Here is a 24176-nt window from a genome sequence, read left to right as displayed (position 1 = left end):
TACTGATCACTCAGCGCCGCTGTTAAATCCTTTTCTCTTAAGAAAAGAAGTTTGCCCAAACTTAGTAAAAAGTTTAAATAGTTCCTAACCCCCCCCCCTTGGAACTATACTTGCAACGTTATAAGGGACCAACACACTTTAACCGCTAAAATTGGATAACTTATTATAGGCACCGAGTGTTCCCAACATCCCCATTAGAATTGTGCTATGCTATGTTGCGACACATGACGTAATCCCAACAGGGGATATTGGGAACAGTCCCCTATAAAGTTTCCCAAAATCGACTAACCGAGTCCAATCACATTAATCCTTGTACACAATGCCATGTCATCAATCTATCACAACATGTTGACAATAGTGAACAGTGATCGAATATAAAATTATTGCAAATGTAGATATAAGTGAAGGTGAAAGTATATAAAATATGGTGAAACGTACATGTATTCCAACAATCTTTGGATTTTTGATGAAATCTCAAGGGAAAGAAGGAATAGAAAGCGAGAGAGTTCAAGAGACTCACTGAGAATGATCAAAATTTAGAGTAAATAGATTAAAATTTAGACATGAATCATGTTATAATTTACCGATGACGTATTGTGGGATATATGTATATACGTAAAAAAAATAAAAAAAAAATCACGTGTTGCATCTATTGGATAAAAAAAATTTAAAATCTAAATATTTTTTTAGAGATTAAACACATTTCTAAAAACTTATTCTTAAATCACAAAAACATAAAATTATTTCTTTTTAAACTAATCAATATGCAACTGATAAAAAAAATAGAAATAAAAGAAATGTATTTTTCAACTATATCTGAAATTGATCAAATTTATCAATGTTAAACTTTCTAAAAGGTAAATTGTTTTATCCGATACATGAACAAAAAATTTGTAACTTGCCCCAGATGAAACTGATTAAGTCCACATGAATCTGAAGATAAAAACTGGCTACTCAAGTATTTAACTTCTAATTCATTATGTAGCAGATCTGTATTTCCATACTTTCCTAGATTATTCTTTCAAAGATGCATGGAAGTCTAGGAAATTTGACATGGTTTAAAAAATAATATAGAATATGTGTAATTCGCAATGTTATCAGAATCGGACAGCACATCAAACCGGATTGATAACTGGATCACAGGTCACTTGGTCGGATCGGATGATTCGGATTGGTCGAACCGGATGACGTAATAAATAAATAAATAAATAATATTTATACACATTAAATATATATAATTATTTTAAAATTATTTTTATACATTATATATATCCAAAATAAATTATAAACAACTTTTGGTTTGTTATTTTTTATTAATTTGAGTCTTAAATATATAACGGATAAATTATATTCAGAATAAATTGATATATATCAATGTATTCTATGCCATAAGATCTTTTTGAAAATATATTATAAACTCAAAACGGACAAATGATGAATGAGAAATTAATGCTCAAAGTGAACCACTTGAAATGGTGTGGAACAAGATAAAATGAAATTAAACATTTACATCCCACGTAGAAAAGAAAGAAGAAACTTAACTAGTTTATAAGTAAATTGACTTTACAAGCTTTTAACCAATTACTAGGGAAAAGGCTCTCTCACGCGCAGGGGGTGTGCAATTGATTAACCATCGGGTTAGGGGTACACCCGCACGACGTGGGCGACGCGAATGCCGCACAATAATAAGGTCTCATAGCTTATCCATAGAACCCGCCTACCGAAATAGTTTACAAATTTAAATCATTTCCAGCCCGTCCAAACGAAAATTCAGAAATCGAAATGCACCAAAAAGTAAAACCAATGCCAAATCAAAGTATCAAAAAAACTAAACCGAATTCAATTGTTTTGGTTCGGTATACGATTTAAACCTCACCGATGCACACCCCTATATGTGTTGTTCGCTCGTTTTTAGTTTATGGATCTTCATGTCTGCTCCTATGTGTGCTTCGGTTGTATCTGATACATGACCACTGATATGCAATCAATGTTTGTTCTTCCATTGTAATAACAGATTTTTCACTACAAGAGGTGATCTGAGAACTCGTTCTTATATTCGAATTATATTACATTACGATAAAAAAAAGTTATCCATATATTTACTGTATTTACATTTTATAAAATAAGATAAATAAATACTGAAAATGATTTGATTTTTTAGTTTGATTTTAAATAAAATTCAGTCCAATGCGATTTGATTTTTCTAAAAAAAAAAATCAATAATTCAATTCGACTAATAATTCAATTAACTATTTTTTATATTCAATTCAGTTTAACTTCTCCATAATGTGTGTCTAATCTTATTAAATAAGGTTAAATCCTGAATTGACAAGCAATAATTTATAAATTTTGTAGGGTGAGTTCATATAATTAAAAATAAAGAAAGATTAAAGCTGAATTATGGACCAATTATTGGACTTATAGATAATATAACACATCAAATAATTGAAAAAGAGTTAGTTTTAAATTTATAATTTTTGGAGTAATATAAATTTATTCTGTGAAATTTTATACATTTTCAAATAATATTAACTTTAATTCTACCTAATAGAAAATTTAAAAGCTCAACGTTAAAATAAATTTATCAATAAACTAAAATAGTTTTATGTTTTTGGATATTTTTTTTAATTGTGTTAATAACACACTAAATATTTTTAAACAGTTTTTTTGATAATTAATTTATATGTAATAGATTTCTTCTCTTCTTCTTCTAAAAAAAAACTTATATGTAACATGCTTAGTTGTTGATATTTTGACAAGTTATTTATAGAGAAAGTATAAAAATAAACTTTGTGGTTTAACCGATTTATAAAGAAAGTCTTTATAGTTTAAGAGTTTGCAAATAGGGGTCTTTACTTTGTAAATCTTGCAATTAAAGTATGTGTGAGTCAATATTTCAGTCATACAACACTTATGTTTTAGTATTTAATTTGCAAACTTAGACAGTATATTTTGAATAATTTGTAAAGTTAGTCTTTTTAATTTTTTCAAATCGCCCCCTTTTGGAGTAAATAGTTATGATAACAATTTTTGAAAGAATGATCGAGTTTGTAGGCAAAATATCCGAATTTCATTGGTGCAGAAGACGTTAGAAGTAAAATTGCTTCTTATTATAAACGTTGGAAGTATTTTTACATCTTGTCCCATGAAACAGAGGTAAAAGTCAAAATTATCAGTAAAAAGTAACGCGAATTATACTATTTACTAGTGAAATAATATTGATAATTTTGGATCTATAATAATTTATTTGGCCAAGTAACTTATTAGTCCTTGGGTTTTAATCTACTGTTTAGTTTCATACATATATTTTAAGGATGGGTTAGATTTTATTTTAATTAACTTTTTATCATTTATTTTTGTATATGAAATTTCCTTTAATAAATAAATAAAAAACTTATCATTTTAATTTTTTCAAATTTAACCAACATATTTCATAATGAAATTTGTGCTGTATATATACATCAATATTTTTATATTTGTATATATTAACTGTTATTTATTCTCTTAATTTTTTTATTTAATATAATATTTTCAAATTAACATTAAACAATATTATGAATCTTAATATTTTTACAAAACTGTATTTTTATTTTATTTTATTTTATTTTATTTTATACATAAATTTATTAAAGATGAAAAGTTCATATTTACAATAATATATAGTTCGGTGAGCATGGAATGAATAAATTTACACAATGACTCCAATGAAGAGCTTTGTAATCCAACCAACCTTAGACATTCCTTCTTCTTTAGCTCCACCGACTAGGAATCGAGGTCTAATAGACGCAAGCTACAACCTAATAGAGCCAATACACATCACCCCAACATTAGACCAACATATAGAAGCCTATATCGGCTCTATCTACTATGATCAACGAAGGTTCATGGATGAAATCATGAAAAAACTTATCTACAATATAGGCTCAGTCAATGAGTCTATGAAAGTCCTCAGGGCCGAGCATGCAGATAGATGGAGGTCATGAGAGTAGAGTTGAACGAGGCAAGGGAAGCCAACAAGAAAGCAGATAGGTATGACTCTATTTTCCATATAGCTTCTGAAGTATCTTATTGGCAAGGGGAAACTATAAAGGAAATGAGAGGAACACTAGGATTCCTCATCTGTCTTATTTTCACAAGAAGAATGGAATCCCTCAACATATTCCCCCATTCACTATGGAGGCAGTTAGAGAAGTTGTGCAAGAGCTGCATGGGCCTAACCTCCATCAAGTTGGTCGTTCCGAGTTCCACAAGCCATACCCTTATGTGATTGACATGGAGAACCCTTATCCAAAACGATGCAGAGTACCTGACTTCTCATTTTTTTGGGGGGGGGGGGGGGGGGTGGGGTGGGAAGATGGTTTGTGAACTTTGGAGCATGTAACGAGATTCACAATCCAATATGGAGAACTTGACAACTATCATAACTTCAACCATATTAGGTTGAGGCTCTTCCCAAATTCTCTAACAGACCAGTCTTCATTTGGTGTGCTATTCTTGCTAGGAACTCCATTCATGAATTGGCAAGATATGGAGAGACAATTTCAAACTCAATTCTTTCGAGCAGAGCCATAAGTATGTGTTGTTGAACATTTTAGGCTTACTCAAAAGAGAGGAGAAATAACAAACCACTTTATTGCTCGTTTCAAAAAGATGAGGAACAAATGAAATGTATATCTCCTAGAGGTAGAGCATGTAAAGATGGCCCAGATGGGACTTAACATCGAGCCGAGGAAGAAGTTCTAAGGGATGGAGTTTAAGGACTTCTATGAGTTAGCTGCCAAGGTGATATAGTACACAGATCTGCTAAGGGAAGAGAGTCAAAGAAAGAAGAGTGCCATGAGAACCTACTATCAATAAATATATCATAAGGTGGAAGTGGCTTGTTATCCCAGCTCACAAAAGGACATGAAGCATCAAATAAATCTTTCAATGATAAACATGCACAATTCAACTTTGATGTGTCCAAGACTAGTGCTTTCTTTGACTTTATCCTAAAAGAAAAGTTATTACTTTACCTACACTTCATATATTACCAATAAAGGAGGAAGCAAGAGGAAAAACATATTACAAGTATCATGATTCATGGAATCATAAGATCAATAATTGTTAGAGTTTCAAGAATGTTGTCCAATGAGAGGATCAACAAGAGAATCCTTAAATTCCTAGAGAAAAAGCAAGCAACATTGGTAAGTGAAAATCTTTTTCCCCCTCTAGTGACTATGAATATGGTGGCATTAGATATGCGAAATGTCATCAACAAGAGGAAAGGAGACCTCTGTCTGAAACTTACGGGTCCAAGAAGGAGAAAAGGTTTCATACCTTCTGTTAAAGTCTTCAAGTCTTTCTCATTTTTGTGGATCTACTTTGAGCAGGAAGAAGGAAGTTCCTTCTTCCTCCTTTTATTAGGTTCGATTTACTATATTTTTTTTCTTGAATTTTCATTTTAGTTAGTATTTATATATTTTATTAGTTCTTTTTATCTGTTTGAATTGTATCCACTCTTTATTATTATGCTATTTATACATTTTTCGGATTTAGCAAGAGCGGAAATGATTTATTTTATTCGTGGATCAATATATCTACGTGGTTGTAACAAAAAAATGACTCAGATCTGAATGTTCGAAATGACCTAAATGATGAAGATTCAATTATAGTTATTTTTCTGCGGATTTGAATTTCCATGAAATATATGTTTTTTTTTACAACCATGAAATATATGTTTTATTATTTCTCAGTGTGTTTTATACCTTTTATGAGTTTTTTTATGCTTTTTATAGTCGTTTTCGTTTCATTGTGGTTTTTTTTTTTTTACATTTAATGTTTCTCGTTGTACTTATTCTTTCCGTAAGTATTTAATGGAGATATAAACATTTTCATAATATATATATATATATATATATATATATATATATATATATATATATATATATATATTTAAAGGCTGTCATAATTTTCATAATTTATTAGAAGTTGGTGCTATGATTTTCTTTTAGTAGGAATCCGTTAATGGAGTACTAGAATTTTGAATTTTGAACCTTTTTTAGTAACATTGAAACATTAATTGACCTCTTTTGTACATTAAAAACAAATTAATTTTTTTAGCTTTCAATTGACCTATTTTGTACATTAAAAACAAATTAACTTTTCTAGCAACGTAAAAGGTAATTTTCACCCTTATCCCAAAAATAAACAAATTGACGGTTCAAATCCAATAGGAAAGTTTGTGATTACTAGTAAGACAGCTTGAACACTCCCTATCTGGGTTGTGTTTTGGATGGCTAATTTGCTTACACAACACCACCAACATAATCACCTAGACATCACAACCACAAAAGAGACAAAACCTTAATTTACGTATCATCCATGTCACGTGTATGATTTCCTACAACACTCCAAAACGGAATATTTACTTCGATTCAAAATACAAAAACCTCATCTTCTTATCCCGACCTCAATGTCTTTTGTATGCGGCGGGTTTTTCTATCTCCCTACCCACCACCAACCCTAAAACCCCAAACCCCAAGTTCAATCTTCAACAAAACACTAACCATAATTCAAGAATCATTGCAAATAAATAATACCCAGATTAAAAAAACACACCTTTTTTAGCTTTTCAATTTTGTCTGCTGCTTTTCTTCATAAACAATAGCTTGAATCCATGGCTTCAAAGCCGTATGTCCCCCTTTCCACAACACAAGGTTCTACTTCACTTTCCAGTTCTTTTCCTGTCAGAGCTCCTATAACTGCGGAAGATGATTCTTCTGATTATGAGTCTCAAACTGAACACGCTTATAGTGATAGCGATGCTTCTACTAGTATTGCTTTTGGGTCCGAGTTTGAGGAGTATGCTAGTGGTGAAGAGTTCGAAAGTGCCTCGGAGAAGCTTTTTGCAGACGAGGAAAACCGTGAAGTTTTTCGCCCTTTTGTTAAGTATGAACTTTCTAGACCTTTTGTGGCTGACACAGATGGAGGAAGTTTGGGAAATTCAGTGATGGATGAAGAGGAGAGTGGTGTTGCTGATGAGTTTGACCCTGTTGTTGAATCGGGTGGTCCGAATTTGCAGCCGGGTATAATGCCCATCGCTCAAGTGTCAGTGGATGAAGATGATTTTGATGAGTTAATTTATGATGAGGGAATGGTGAGTGGAGGAGAGGAAGATGGAAGGTTTGCTGGTATTGGGGTTATTGCTAGAGTGGATAGTGCACCTAGGGTTAGAGTTTCTGATGTTGAAGAAGATAAAGAAGATGAATTGTTGTTGCAGAAGGTTGGAAACGGTGTTGAATTGGACTTAAGTTCAGTTGAGTCCTCTGTCGTTGGGTTGGAAGGTTATGGCGAGGCTTTGGTGGAGAAGAAAGAGGGTATTTTGAAAGAAAATGTAGAGTTAAATGAAGACGTGAAGCATGTTTTTGATGATTCTGTTTCGGTTGAATCTGTTGAGGACGATGTTTTGGTGGAGAAAAAAGAGGCAATTTTGAAAGAAAAGGCAGAGGTTAATGAAGATGTGAAGCATGTTTTTTATGATTCTGTTTCGGTTGGATTGGTTAATAATGACGATGATTTTGTGGAGAAGAAAGAGGCGATTTTGAAAGAAAATGCAGAGTTAAATGAAGATGTGAAGCATGTTTTTGATGATTCTGTTTCGGTTGAATTGGTTAAGGATGATGATTTGGCGGAGAAGAAAGAAGATGTGTTGAAAAAAAGTTCAAATCTTGATGATGATGATGATGATTGCAAGTCTTCTATAGAAGAAAGGTTGCTATATGGACATGTGGGGCAGGAAACTACTAAACTGAATGTAGGAGATGAGCCTAATGCAAAGAACATGGAGATTGATTTTATGAATCATGTGTCTGAGCAATGTAGTGATTGTGGGAGGAAGGAACAAATTGGTGAAGCAGTTAATGTTTTTATTGATACCCATGAAAATGAATTGAACCAGGTACATACCATTTTGGCAGAGCTACAGGAATTGGAGGTTGATGATGGTTCTAACAATATTGATGAAGCTGTAATTGATCCTGTTGATGGCTCTGTACAGAGAATTGTGTCAGAGCCTGAAGAAGCAGAGGAAGCTACAAGTTTGGAAATCAATGAGATCATTGATGGAAGTGTTCATGACAGTGAGAAACTAGAAGATAAAACATCTGAATCTATTGCACCTGGAGATGATGCTATTAGTGTTGATTCCATGGAGAATGTGGATTTGATTCAAGTGTCCAAAGCAGATGGATTAGAGAGAAGTACCAATTCCTTAGATGTAGGAGAAGTGAGCCTTGATTCAGAAAAAACAGGAGTGCAGGAAAGTTTGATTTCTAATGCAGAATTGGAGGTAAGTTATGCTCCTATTGCTGTGGCTGACGATAACCATGATCATATTGATGGCCAGATTGTTTCTGATTCTGATTCTGATGAAGAAATGGATATCAATAAGGAGCATAAAGGAAAACATTTATTTGACCCTGCTGCATTTGCTGCTCTTTTAAGAGCAGCAGCTGGGGCTGAATTAGATGGAGGCAAGATCACTCTAACTTCGGCAGATGGTAGAGTGTTTTCCGTTGAGCATCCAGGTTCCTCATTCGACACTGTGGGAAAAGCATCTCAATCAGATACAGTCAAGGATGTTGTGAATAACAACATATGCGAGGAAGACAAGAAGCTTATCGAAAAGATACAACACATCAGGGTGAAGTTCTTGAGGCTTGTTCAGCGATTAGGACTTTCGCCTGAAGATCCTGTCGTAGCACAAGTGTTATATAGATTGGTCCTAGCTGCAGGAGGACATGTTAGCGACGAATTTAGCCTTGAAGCAGCGAAGAGAACAGCCTTGCAACTTGAAGCTGTAGGGGAAGATGATGATTTAGACTTCTCTTTGAACATTTTGGTTATAGGGAAAACCGGAGTGGGGAAAAGTGCGACCATCAATTCGATTTTTGGTGAAAAGAAAGTCCTGATCAATGCATTTGAACCTGCCACAAGTACAGTTAAGGAGATTGTTGGGACAGTTAATGGAGTTAGGATCAGAGTTCTTGATTCGCCGGGTCTCAGATTCCCTGTAAACGAAGAAGCTACAAACAGGAAAACATTAGCATCTATAAAGAAGATAATAAAGAGGTTCCCTCCTGATGTTGTCCTCTATGTTGATCGGCTAGACACATATGCAAGAGACTTGAATGATCTGCCATTGTTATCTTCAGTCACTAATTCCCTCACTGCATCGATATGGCGAAATGTCATCGTCACTTTGACTCATGCTGCTGCTGTTCCTCCTGATGGACCATACGGATCACCTCTAAGTTTCGAGACATTCGTTGCTCGAAGATCCCATGTTGTTCAGCAGCTGATTAGTCAAGCAGTTGGCGATATCCGTATGATGGATTCGAGTATGATGCATCCAGTAGCTCTTGTTGAGAATCATCCATCATGTCGAAAGAATGAAGACGGAGAAAGTATCCTAAGCAATGGACAAAGCTGGAGACTCCAATTGTTGCTATTGTGCTATTCATTGAAGATTTTATCAGAAGCTAATTCTATAAACAAGCCTCGGAATCCTTTCGATCACAGGAAGCTGTTTGGCCAGCTTCGTTCCTTGCCCGTACCACATTTGTTGTCATCTCTGCTGCAGTCTCGTCCTCATCTGAAGCTCACAGCCGAGCAGGGTGGAGATGATGTTGATTCAGATGTGGAATTGCTGGATTTATCGGATTCTGATGAAGAAGACGAGGATGAGTATGACCAGCTTCCACCATTCAAGCCGTTGAAGAAATCAATGGTTAATAAGCTCAGCAAAGAGCAAAGGAAAGCGTATTTTGAAGAGTATGATTATAGAGTAAATCTCCTCCAAAAGAAACAATTAAAAGAGGAAGTAAAAAGGTTGAAAGAGCTCAAGAAAAAACTCAAAGATAGTAGCGAAAATGTAGTAAACCAGGAAGAGGAAGAAGGTCCAGCAACTGTACCTGTTGCCATGCCTGAGTTTTCCCTTCCACTTTCCTTTGACAGTGACAATCCTTCATACAGGTACCGAGCACTCGAACATACTTCGCAGGTCCTGATTCGGCCGGTTCTTGACACGCAGGGCTGGGACCATGATTTTGGATATGATGGTGTCAATCTCGAAAAAAATCTCGTCATTGCTGATCAGTTCCCTGGTGCATTTTCTGTTCAAATCACAAAGGATAAGAAAGATTTCAGCATTCATTTAGATTCCTCTATTTGTGCAAAACATGGCGAAAACGGATCAACAATGGCAGGATTCGACATTCAAAACATCGGAAGGCAGCTTGCATATATCCTCAGAACCGAAACACAATTCAAAAATTTCAAGCTAAACAAAACATCTGCTGGCTTGTGCCTTACTCTGTCAGGGGAAAATGTAGCCACAGGTCTCAAAATCGAGGATCAGATTACCTTCGGGAAGCAGTTGGCCTTGGCGGGAAGTGCCGGTGCAGTGAGATCGAAAGGCGATACAGCGTTAGGAGCAAACTTTGAAATTCGTCTGAAGAGCAAAGATTATCCTGTAAATCAAGATCAATCCACATTAGGTTTTTCAGTGATGAAATGGAGAAGTGATTCAGGTGTAGTGGCTAACTTACAGTCTCAATTCTCGATTGGTCGAAATTCAAAAATGGCGATCCGCGTTGGGATGAACAACAAGCAAAGTGGACAGATTAGTATCAAGACAAGCAGCTCTGAACTTCAACTTGCTGCCATCTGCATTTTTCCAATCTTAGCATCCATTGTAAGGACTCTCTTCCCTGATTCTGCTGCAAGAAACTCAAATTTTCCTGATTGATTACTGCTTTTAGTTGAGTTTTGAAGAGTTTCATCAAATCCTAATTAGATGTAATATTGCTTTAGCTTCATGATTATAAGAAAGCTAGATGATTTATTATAATCAAATAGATATGCATTTCTCTGTTATTGTTTAATGGCTTCCCGTTTAATCTGGAATTTTCTCCAGACTAAAATTCCCTCACTAAAACCCATTAATAAAAATCTCGGACCTAATGTGTGTCCAAAATAGCAATTTCTCAAAAAAAAATTTAAAGTAAAGAACTTGTTAATTTCTTTTTAGAGGAAGAAGGCTAAAAAGAGCAACAAACAAGAAAGGGAAAAACTAAGAATTAACAAAACCGATTAAGGCAAGTGTCAAGACGGTCTTTAGACACCTACAGGAGATATACCACACTCATGATGATCCATATTAAGAGATCTTATGAAGTTCGTCATCCAATCAACAGTATGATTAGCTCCACGATAACACTAAGAGAATTTGGTAATCCAATCTCGATCTCTCAAAGCATAACATGGATAAAGAAGTCAAGTAAAAGGGTGACAAATGTCAAGATTACTATGCATAAAATTAATAACCACCACTTGAGAATTCATTTCCACTTCAACCACATGATAACATTTTCCCTAAACTAGCTTCAATCCAAAATAAAAACCTCATATCTCGGTCACTAAGGGAGAACAAACACTAATACTGGCACCGAAATCGCCCAACCAATTGCCGCAACTATCGCAAATCACGCCCTAGACTTCAGATTATTGATCAACAAAGCATTCGAGCCACAAAACATTTGCCAACCAAGCTTGACTAACATGCCCTTATTGAAATCCCTAGCCCTATGGATACTCAGACCACGCAACCTCTTGGGACGATAAACACGATCCCAATGAACTAGGCTCTACTTCTTCAGGTTGTCAACACTACCCCATATAAATTAACGATTCAGGCTATCAAGCTTATTAGAAATGCTGGTAGGAAGCATTGTTGTTTGCATGGAATAACTAGGGATAGCTGAGCTCAGACTTGACAAGAGTCGATCTACCAGCTAAAGAAAGACATTTAGCCCTCCAACCAGACAAAAGCATGCAAACTTTGTTAACCGCACCCCCATGATCATGGATAATAAGCATACCAAGGTCGTTAGAGCATCTCCAATGCAAGCAACTTAAAAGGTTTTCAAAACTTAACACATCATCAAAAAATATAATATTTTATTTTCTCTCTCATTCACATCACATTTTAGCAACCTTTTCTTTTAAAAAAATAATGCTCCAATGCCAAGCAATTCTAAAAGTTGCTAGTGTTCTCACAAAGTGTATAATTTATTTTAATCATAAATATTATCATAAAAAGTTAAGCAACCCTTGTTACTCTAATATAAGTCACTCTTCCAAACATGCTCCACTTCATTAAGCAGCCTGGAGATGCTCTTAGGGGGAGTTTGGTAGATCATTTTGATACTACTCTTTATCTTTTCACTTCAAAAAAAGAAAATTTAAGTGTTTAATTAGTGACATCATGTTTGTCTTTTACCCCTGAAAAGTAGCATTTCACAAAAGCAGAGAATCCATACTTTTTGGAAAAGCAGTTTTTTTCAACAGCAAATCGTAACATCAAACAGTAGGTAAAACAAACGGGCTCTTAGTAGCGCTAAAATTGAGCTCATCACAAACGACACACTTACATGTATCATTAAGATTTCTAGAGAATAAAAGTTTTGATTTCAAGGCACTCACCCACTGACAAGAGCCCTGGCAAAGCTTATTCAAAACCTCCTCGATCTTTCGAGCCTGTTGAAGATTAGCTTTGACATAAGGATGATGTCACCAATAAAGAAGATATGAGATAAAAAAAAAGGACCATTATGAGAGATACAAAGAGAGGCATCTTTATTAGTAATCGCATCCTCAATCAAATGGCTTAATCTCTCTAAGAAAAGCACAAGAAGATAAGGAGACAACATGTCTCCTTGTTGAAGCCCCTTAGTTGGTGAAAAGCCTAGGAGCTTCTCAATGTTCCATATAACACTCATCGAAGAGGTAGTGACATAGTTCATAACAAAATTCACCCAAGGAGTATTTAAACAAAAATGGATAATAGTATTTTGCAAAAAGTCCCAACTAATTCTATCATAAGCTTTCAAGCTCCAGCATAAGATCCCCTTCCTACATTTTTTTCAATTTCATAGAATGGACAACTTCCTGAATAACAATCATATTATCAGAAATTTGTCTATATAAAACTGCTCTGAGCCAAACTAATGATGTTACGAAGATAGGGTTTTAAACCATTAATATGCATTAGTAACAGTCTTGTAAAGCACGCTACGTAAGTTGATGGGACGAAACTGGGTGATGGACTCTACGTTAGAGATTTTAGGTATAACAGAGATAAAAGTCTCATTCCAAGAGTCTAGAATATGACCACTATTCAGCGCAGCAAGAACACTAAAAAAGAATTGACTGCCAATCTTATCCCGAAGTCGTTGAAAAAAACCTAGCATGATAACCATCTAGTCCCAGTTATCAAGGTCCATAGAAAAAGGAGTTGTTTGTACCTCAGTCATGTCAAAAGACCGAGCCAAAGAAGATAGATCATGAGCATTCATAGGAGGAAAAGAATGAATCAAGTGGAACAAAGTGCGATTGAAAAGCTCTTCCGAATAGCGGCAGTGAAAAAAAAACCCTCTAAAGGTTTTTAAGAGCTGACACACCCCTATACCCAAACTCTATAGATATCCCAAACTCTAGTGGGACAAAACCCCTCTAAAGCTCGAATTACAGTCACTAAAGTGAATCCACTTAATTCTGGATTTGTGGAATTAGAAAACCTCATAAACAATTCACACTCCTCAACTCTTCCAACACCTAGTGACTTAGGTATCAGAGCGGGTTTGTCGGATTACGGTTCCTCTCTAACCTATTGTTCTATCTTACAGGGATATCATTGGAAGATTCGGCAGGAAGTTCGGACATTGAGTTACAAGTTCAGATACTCAGATAACAACTTTGATACCCTGTTAGATAGGGTCATATTTCGTCGTCTCTGGAGGCCCAAGTCGAGGGTGTGGATGACCTCATCATTTAGGATATGGATCAGAAGCAGACCACCTTTCTGACCAAGAAAAATGATGGTTTCAAGGGGTTCAGGATAAAGTGGTTTGGCCCAAAAAAGGATGATCCAAATAGCGCTTGTTTCACTATGCCTGATGCATCACGTCATTTGTGCACCAGAATAATAATTTGATGACACGTGGAACATCAACCTATAAAAAGTAAACATAGGTAACCGATTAATCAAATACTTTTAGTTAATTATTTATATAAAATTCTAGACCCTAAAATGTAAACCCTAAACTTTATATTACAAATCCTAAACCCTATACTCTAAAATATATGGTGTGTCGTTAAATTATTGGCCCGACATACCACATGCGTATGCTAAAATTTCTCATTTTAATTGATTTATTGATGACACATGGCATATCAACAAATACAAAATTAACATGTATAATTAATTAAAGGGTTAAGGTGCAAAAATAACCCTAATGTTTTGGATCATAAGCAATTTTACCCCCTAATGTCTAAAATGATGCAATTTTACTCCTAGCGTTGGAAGCCAAGATCAATTTTACTCCCTCGTCCACCCTTGAGTATGGATCATTTTGTCCCTTGTAGTCCCCCTAATATTAGTGTATATAGACTTTATGTAGTATTATTATAATGTTTAAAGGTAAGTGAGATGTTTAAAGATGCATGCTCCTACTTAAAATGTCCTAGGTTCTACTCCCACCAATCTCATTTTATTTTTAAAATGTTTTTATTTATTTTAACTTTATTTTTCAATAATTATAAAAATGTGTTACTATTATTAATTAATTTAAATGGACTTTTTATTTTCATAACACCTTTGAACTTATTTTTATTATGTCTTTTCCATCAAAAAAATAATTTCTTATTTTTTAGATTCGTATAAATTAATTTATAAAATAAAATTTAATTTATGAAAAATATAAAAAATTTAATACTAAAACTAAAAAATGTAAAAATGTTATAATTTTTTAGAAACTAGCACTGAACTAATAGAAAATGAAATATGTTTACTCTTTTCACGTTGGACATTTTTAATGTTTAGCGACCACACCAAAATGATTGTTTTAACACGTTGGAGGCTAAAAAAAATTTGCTCAATCCGTACGGCTGGACTTTGAAAATTTATCCTCAACCGCATGGTTAAAATTACTCACCCAAATTTAAATTCCTAACTCCCCCCACTGTATATATATATATATATATATATATATAAGAGCTGTGAGCTTATTTATCTTCACGTTTTTATTGCTTTTTTAGTTTGTGCTCATATATTTCATGGAAACTCTTTATCCGTTTGATTGTATCTGCTCTCTATTATTCTGTCGTTTATGCTTTTTTCGGATTTAGCAAGAGCAGAAATGGTTTATCTTATCCGTAGATCAATAAATCTACGTGGTTGCAACAAAAAAAAGGATTCATATCCGAATGTTCGAAATGATCTCTATACACTTGTTAAGAAGTGTAACAAGAAAGTAAGAGCACTCAGCAGGCGCTGTGACGAAGTGGAAGAGGTCAAACTGAGTGGCCTCAGATTCCTTCTTCAGGACAATTCAACTCTGCATGATAATATGAAAATCATACATGAGTCTGTCTCTGAAGTCCAGTTAGTTTCAAAGAAACCGAGGAAGGACGTCACAACCATCCAGAACCAACTAAAGGTTCCAATTAAAAATAATTTTCCTCTGAGAACTCAGTACCAAGGTACTCAGCAGAGACGATATCCCCAGCGAAAAGTCCAGTGTGACTTTTGTGGGAAGTTAGGACACACCACTAAGGTGTGCTGGCACGCTCAGCACTAGGGTGCTGACAAGTCAGTAAAAAATCCTAAACAGAAGGTCAGTTGTGACTTCTATGGAAAGAATGACCATACTGTCCATGTATGTCGCCATAAAATAAAATATGATGCTATACCTGTTGCACCTAACAAGTCAGGACCCAAAAAGAATTGGGTACCTAAAAGTAACTAGTTACAATGCAGGTAAGCCTGAGATGTGCCGAGAAGTCAAAGATGTGGTATATTGACAGCGCATGCTCAAGGCATATGACGGGTGATGAAACTCAGTTCATCACGTTTGAACGTAAACGAGGAGGGAGCGTAAGTTTTGGAGAAACAAGAAGGGTAAGATAGTAGGCTCAGGAACCATCGGAGGTAATCCTACTATTGAATCTGTCTCCCTAGTCAGCAGACTCAAATATAACTTACTCAGCGTAGCTCAGCTATGTGACAATGGGAGAAAATTTATATTTGATGCTACTGGATGTAAAATATACGAGGGTAAAACAAATGAGTTAATTTTAACTGCCCCTCGATAGATAATGTCTTTATGCTAGACTTAGAGAAAAAGTTTTCAAAAACTGTGTGCTTAGTAACAAAGGAAGAAAATTCCTGGCTATGGCACAGGAGACTTGGTCATGTAAGCATGGACCTCCTGGCCAAACTAGCAAGAAAGCAATTGGTTGAGGGACTGCCTGAACTTAAATTTCAAAAAGATCAATTATGCCACGCTTGCCAAGCTGGAAAACAAACCAAACAATCTTTTCACAGCAAAAACATTGTCTCAACTAAACGTCCGTTAGAGTTACTACACTTAGATCTCCTTGGTCCTGTCCAGCCGCTGAGTCTGTGCGGAAGAAGATTTTCCTTGGTCATTGTAGATGACTTCTCTCGGTATACGTGGGTTATCTTGCTGACCAGCAAGGATGAGACCTTTGAGACATTTTCAAATTTGGTTAAAAAAATTCAAAATGAAAAAGACCTAAAATTAGCTCATATCCGTAGTGATAACGGTGGAGAATTCTAAAACCAAAAGTTTGTTGAATTCTGTGAAGCCAACGGCATTGACCACAATTTTTCTGCTCCTAGAACACCTCAGCAAAATGGGGTTGTAAAAAGGAAGAACAGAACTCTGGTTGAAATAGCCAGGACAATGCTGGATGAGCATAGGCTTCCAAAGTATTTTTGGGGAGAGGCTGTTAACACAGCATGCTACATTCTTAATAGGGCTCTAGTTAGACCTATACTCAAGAAAACCCCCTATGAACTTTGGAAAGGACGAAAGCCCAATATTGGATACTTTCGTGCCTTTGGCTGTAGATGTTTTATTTTAAATACCAAAGATAGCTTAGCAAAGTTTGATTCAAAAGCTGATGAGGCTATCTTTTTGGGCTACTCAACAAATAGCAAAGCATACAGAGTTTTTAATAAGAGAACTCAAGTTTTAGAAGAGTCAATACATGTAGAGTTCGATGAAACTGACCCTACAGGTAGATACCAGCCGCTGACTGAAGATGATCCAAACTCAGTAACCACTGCTGACCCAGAACCAGCTACTGAGTCATTCACAAAAAGGCTGACCAAGAGTAAGAGTGAACCTAAGATTACTTTTACTGACCCATCTACTCCTGCAGAGATTGTTGAAACAGGAACATCACAAGACATAAATCTACCCAAAGAAATAAGGATTCCAAGAGGGCACTCCGAAAGTGCAATCTTTGATTCTGCTAGGAATACCCTAATGACGAGGAATCAACTCAGGAAGTACCTCAGCAATGTTGCTTTCGTCTCAGTACAAGAACCGAAGAATTTCGCTGAAGCTGAGTACGATGAATTCTGGATGAACGCAATGCAAGAGGAGCTCGATCAATTTCGAAGAAATGATGTATAGGAGTTAATGCCTCATCCAAAGAGTCAAAAGACCATCGGAACAAGATGGGTCTTCAGGAACAAGATGGACGAACAAGGAAACGTAGTCAGAAACAAGACAAGGCTTGTAGCTCAGGGCTACAGTCAGCAAGAAGGTATTGACTACGGTGAGACCTTTGCCCCAGTGGCAAGGCTAGAGGCAATTAGAATACTGTGTGCATATGCATCTTATATGAATTTTAAATTATTTCAAATGGATGTCAAAAGTGCATTTCTTAATGGAGTTATAAACGAGGAGGTTTATGTAAATCAACCTCCAGGCTTTGAGGACCATAAGTTCCCAAACCATGTTTACAAACTCAAAAAGGCTCTATACAGCCTCAAGCAAGCACCACGTGCTTGGTATGAGAGACTGACCAGTTTCCTGCTGACTAGAAATTACGTCAGGGGCAAAGCTGATACAACCTTATTCATTAAGAAAAAGGGTAAAGATACCATGTTGGCCCAAATTTATGTTGATGATATAATATTTGGTGCAACTAACGAATCAATGTGCAAGGAGTTTAGTAAACAAATGCAGACTGAGTTTGAAATGTCCATGATGGGAGAACTCAACTTCTTCCTCGGTCTTCAAATCAAACAAGGAAAGAATGGCATCTTCATCAGTCAAGCTAAATATGCCAATGAGATCTTAAAGAAATATGACTTGGAAAATTGCAAGCCAATATCCACTCCTATGGGCACTGACATTGTCCTCTGCGCTGATGAGAATGGTAAGTCAGTAGACAGCAAGTTGTATCGATGTATGATAGGCTCTCTACTTTACTTAACAGCCAGTAGACCGGACATTCAGTTTTCAGTATGCTACTGTGCTAGATATCAATCTAACCCTAAGGAATCTCATTACATTACTGTAAAAAGAATCCTTAGATATTTGCAAAGCTCAGTGAACGCAGGCTTGTGGTATCCAAATACTCATGACTTTACACTCATCGGATACACTGCCGCTGACTATGGACGAGATAAGCTGGAACGAAAAAGCACCTCTGGAGGATGCCACTTCTTAGGAAGCTGTCTTGTATCTTGGTTCAGCAAAAAGCAGGCGTCAGTAGCCTTGTCCACCACTGAAGCTGAGTACATTGCTGCTGGTCATTGTGTTGCTCAAGTCCTATGGATCAAGCAACAACTTGAAGATTATGGTGTTCAAACGAAGACAATTGAAGTCAAATGTGACAACAAAAGTGCAATTGATCTTTCCAAGAACCCAATTCAACACAGCAGAATGAAGCATGTCAGCATCAGACATCACGTCATTAGAGACCATATACTCAAGGATGAGATCAAGCTGACCTTTGTCCCAACGGACGAACAGCTTGCGGATATCTTCACGAAGCCACTGGCTCGTGAGCAGTTCAGCATACTGAGAGAAGCAATTGGTATGTTTAATCCTCTTCAGTAAATTCTTGTGCTAAATGAATATGAATGCTGAGTGAATTACATGCTGAATGATTTATTGTTTGCTGAGTAACTCATCGAAACTGACTGAATATACAATACTGAGTAAACTTGCACACTGAGTAAATTAGTTTAGAACTTGAACTTAAAATCATCCTTAAATACTGCACTGACCACTCAGAATATCAAACGCTTGACATTCTAAATACTGAGTGATTAATCCGTTAGCATAAATGCAAAGCACCCGTATAACCTAGGATGACGTATTCGCCGTAATGTGTCATAAATGTCAGGATCATTGTCGGTACATGATCCCAAGGCAAAACTGACACATGGATTCGATTAAGATCCACACCGTTCATTTCGTCTATAAATTATGGGTATTTCCCCATCTTTTACTCTTTATGCTTAATCAATTCCTAAGGCAAAGAAATCACTTAGAACTTCTTTTCTCTCAAATTCCTCTAATTCCTCCATTTTCAAAGAATGACTAAGTTATCTTTCAAAGTCTCTGGTGCCGGCAACCAAAAGTCCAGCTCCGATGAACCTTCACAAAACCCTTCTACACCGAGCAAGGGTAAAACTGGCCAAACTTCTGGCAAAGAGAAAGTTGTTAAGATCATGACCTACTCCAAAGTCTTCGATAATATCAGCGAATGGAAGGTTGAGCCCTCCAGATGGGTCTCTGAGCCTTTCGTGCAACATGAACAGCCATTTGCCGAATGGATTGCAAAGAACGAATGGACTGGGTTGTTCTCGGTCAGAGATGAGACATATCCTGACCTGGTGAGGGAGTTTTACCACAACCTCAAGGTTGCCAGTGACTCCACCGACTACCTAAGCACTGAAGTAAAAGGGAAAACCATCTTCATCAATCCTCTGTACATCGGAAATCTCCTCCAGCTCAAAACTGAGGGAGTGAGGCTGAGAAAGTCAGGAGATCAGGATAAGACAAATTATGTCCACAGCTTCTGCAAACTTGAGGGTTACTCGGGAGAGGTCTCAGCATCTTCAATGGGTCAGCATCAGAAAATGTCTCACTACCTGCTGAGCTATTTTATCTACCCAAAGATAAACTGCACTACATCAGCAACCAACTTTGAACAGTGCTTCATATGGCACATGCTGACGTACACCGCCATCAACATGCCGGTCTTCCTAGTTGCTGGGTTCCTACGCAGCACGGGTACACTAAGGTTGGGGTCAATCATCACCAGGATTCTCATCGACCACAAGATTGACCTCAAAGGTGAGGAATCTTTTAGAGGATCTGAGATAACAGCATCCTCGCTGAGGGTGCTGAAGTTTGGACAACCCTTGAAGAAGGGAAAATCTGCTGATGCCGCTGGCAAAGCTGATCAGACTGAGGAGACTGTTGCTGAGCCTAAGAAAGGGCGTAGAACTAAGGGCCCAGCTTCTCGCAAGAGAAAATCTGCTGAGACTCCTTCATCAAATATTGAGTCTCCTGCAAAGAGGCCGAGGTCAGCTGGAAAGTCAGCTGAAAAGAGAACCAGGCAAGATGAGCCTGAAACTGAGGAAGCTGCTGAGCTACCTCAGAAGAAGCAGAAGACTTCATCTATGACTCCTTTTGAAGCCATACCAACTGACTTCATAGTACCGAGTGACTCACATTTCACTCAATGTCAAGGTACTGATGCTGAAGAAACTGAGGTCCAGTTAGATGACCACTTCATCTCCCAAGTTGAGGAAGAACTTGATGGAGACAGCACTGCTAAAGAAGAAGCAGAAGGCAGCGGTCAGGATGACGCTGAGGAGTATGAAGAGTATGACAGCGAAATTGAGGTTGAAAATGCTAACACTGGGTTAGAGTGTGGAGCTGTGCAGACTGACACTGAGTTAGCTGCTGGAGTTGAGCAAGTTGAGCAGATTGAGCAAGATGATCAAGCTGACTAGACCAATACTGAGGAAAAGGAACCTACTCCTACTCACTCAGAAGAAGTTACTCCTACTTCCACTCCACCACGTAGAAGGCGGAAGCTGGTTAAGTCCAGTGAGGTGATGGTCAGTGAACTTCCTGTGAAATCACCATCTATTCCTGAACTTGTCCTCTCCAAGACCACAAAGGATCCTTCTACTGTCAAACTGACATTTTTCAAGCGGCAATCCACTTTAACTTCCTCCGCGCCGTTAGAAAAACAAGCCTCTGTTTCTTCTCAATAGGAACATGCCGACCATAACACTTCAACCACTTCAATAAGTCAGCTTGAACCAACAACTGTCCATGTTGTCTCCTCTAGCATGGTGCTGACTCCTCATCCTTCCTTCGTCAGCACAGACAGTGTTCGGGTTATGTCTTCCATCAACAACCTCTCTGCCGATCAATCAATCTTACCACCAACTCAAGTGCAGATTGAGCCAAGTCATCCAGTCACTGACCAGGGTACTTCCTTCATTCCATTTTCTTCTGGTCATACTGATGTACATCGGGATGCCACTGAGTCCGGCAAAAAGCTCATTGACTCAGCGCAAGCACTCATCCACGATCTTCAACATTCTGCTCCGCCTGCTGCTGGATCTTCACTTCCTGAGGCAACTCAGCATTCTCAGGTCACTCTACTTCTCAACGAAGTCAAAGGACTCAAGGATCTGCTGAACTTAGTCTTGTCTTTCCAAGCTCAGCAAGCCAAGCAGGATTCTCTTGCCAAGTTGGCAGAGATACAGCTGTCAATAATTCAACATCTGAACTCTCTCCATCAGCAAGTTCAGAAGTTGTCTACTGTGAACACTGACTACGCCACTTCCTCAGAACTCAAGATGCTTTTTGCTCAGCTTCATACTGAGCAACTCAAGACAAATGAGCAAATGGTGTCCTATAGTCAGTGCTCCATCGAGCAAATCGGTGAGGCCATCAGACTACTTAACCTCAACAAACAAGAGATGGATACTAACGCGTTAAAGCAGAATGAGTTGTTGTCTATCGCACAGCAATCCTTCAACCACATCCATCACAATAATATCCAGCGTCATCACTATGACTCAGCTCTCTTGAAGACTTTCCATCAAGTCTTTGCTGGCCTCTCTGAAGCTTTAATCTGGCAAGCAAAAGCTCAAGCGTTCAGCATCAACATGCTCAGTGCTGCTGATCTTCGAGTACCAGTCGAAGTATCAGCTGATGGAGTTTCCATCTTTGATGGCGTAAATGAAAGTGCTGACAAATTAAAAGAGCTTTCACAAGAACTGACTCGTGCTATCTTAACAGATGCGTTCAAGCTCCCTGAAGTTGACAAAATGGGGGAGAAAGCGCAAGTTGCTAGAGCTCAGCATGAGCAACGTCAGTACGAGAAAAGTCAGTCACAGAGCAAGAAAAAGAAATAAATAAGCTAGGTCTTAACATTGTAATCTAAGTACTATGTTTATTTCTTTTGCTGTGTAACTGATGACTTCTATCAACATATCATACTTACTTTTCTTATTCAAATCCTGAGTTATGATATATGCTTTTAAGTACTGAGTCATTATGTATCTTCAATAAAATCAGCTATGTTTAAAACTTGTAATATTGACTATATGATATGCTGATAACATGGTTGACATGAACCTATATACTTATGAAATTTGCTGATAAGAACTCATTGAACAAATTACTCAGCACGCGCTCTATATGTTAAACCTTCTGCTTATCACTGAGTAAATAGAATATGTGATATAGCTGACCTATATCTGAAAACTGACCTTAGACTTACTCATTTAAATCCTTAAATGTTTCTAAGTAAAACTAAGTCAGTAGCTCAACCCTTACGGGGGAGTTTGCTAAAGTATATTAGGTCAACTATCATGGGGGAGCTCATACTGAGTTCCTTGCTGAATAGTTTTGCCAACATCAAAATGGGGGAGTTTGTTGAAACACCTTTCCACATCATTTTGATTTGACAAAATTGTTAAGTATAATATACATATTCTAAACACACTAAGTTTAAATGCTTTGATTTAATTCTACTAATGTGTTTGTTCAATGTTGAGTTAAAATATTATAAGACATAAGAATCAAAAGGCCCAAGCCCATTACGGAAGCCAAGGCCCAAGTCAAACAACTCAGTACACTCGGCCCGCGTATGTCAAGACGTTGCCGTTTTTGTTCAAAATGCAACTCAGCAATCGGAAGGATCTAGAAGACCTTCGGGAATAACTTCAAGATGAAGATACTGAGTAGTCTCGACAAACGTACAAGACAGCAGATGGCGAAGGAAAACTTCCAGACAAAGTGTTTCCTCTTTTGGCAAAGTTCAGACGACACAGTATGCTGTCCAGTTGACTTTACCATAAAAGGAGAGACCAACTGCTGAGCTGACCGAGGATAGAAGATACACAATTCTGATTGGCCGAGAGCTCTATGCAAGTCAGGATGACAACGACATATAGCTATTTCCCTCCAATGGTTATTTCGAAATTCGAAATGACCGAATGCCCAGACGTCTCTATAAATAGTGCCATCAGAAGCTTCACAACATACAGAACTTTATCAAGTCATTACGCTGACCAAATCTCTACAAGTTCTGCAAGCAAGAAGCAAAGCAAAATTCTTACACTACATTTTTCATATCTGTGTAAAAGTCTAGAGTGATTGTAAATCGTCTAAAGTGTCTTAGCACATCTTTGTATTAGGACAAAACACTTATCATTTCTAGAGATAGAAAGGAGAGGCTGAGTACTCGGTTTTAAGTACTCAGCGGAGAGATTAGGATTGAGTAGAAGTATAGAGGAGGGTACTCTTGTCATACTCAATTGCTGATATTGTAAAAGGTTTGAGGCTCTACCTTTAAAGAGCTCAGTAGAGGATTTGAAATCTCGGACGTGTTCCGGGGATAGGACGTAGGCTTAGAAGAAGCCGAACCTGGATAAATCTGTTGAGTGAAGTATTTCTAAACCTTTAACTCCTTATTTATACTGCTTGCTTAAATAATCAAAAACTGACCAAGTCAAGAGGTCAAGTTGAGTTGTACGCATTAAACGTAAGAGCTCAGGAATAGACTCTAAGAGCTATCTCCTGACCCAAGCTAAGAAACTGACCTAGTCACCTGTTGACTAAGCCAGTATCTTGTTGTTTACTCAGCGCCGTTGTTCAAACCTTTTTATTTAGAAAAAGAAGTCTGCTTAAATTGCAAAAAGTTTAAATAGTTCCGATCGCCTGCTATTCCGAGACTTCCTCTCAGGCGGAGTCTCTGCCTTTGCTGCCATC

General features: G+C 37.1%; 1 protein-coding gene across 1 annotated transcript; it reads left to right on the top strand.

Moving 5' to 3' along the window:
* The first annotated feature begins 6355 nt into the window (after nt 1-6355).
* Nucleotides 6356-10925, top strand: LOC136219960 (translocase of chloroplast 101, chloroplastic). The gene has a single exon (XM_066007580.1). The coding sequence runs from the start codon at nt 6659-6661 to the stop codon at nt 10787-10789; it is 4131 nt and encodes a 1376-aa protein (XP_065863652.1). The 5' UTR covers nt 6356-6658; the 3' UTR covers nt 10790-10925.
* The last annotated feature ends 13251 nt before the right edge of the window (nt 10926-24176 follow it).

This window comes from Euphorbia lathyris, chromosome 2, assembly GCF_963576675.1.
Source record: "Euphorbia lathyris chromosome 2, ddEupLath1.1, whole genome shotgun sequence".
Taxonomy (NCBI): domain Eukaryota; kingdom Viridiplantae; phylum Streptophyta; class Magnoliopsida; order Malpighiales; family Euphorbiaceae; genus Euphorbia; species Euphorbia lathyris.
Note: the sequence above shows the minus strand (reverse complement) of the source record. Positions and strands in the feature narration are given on the sequence as shown.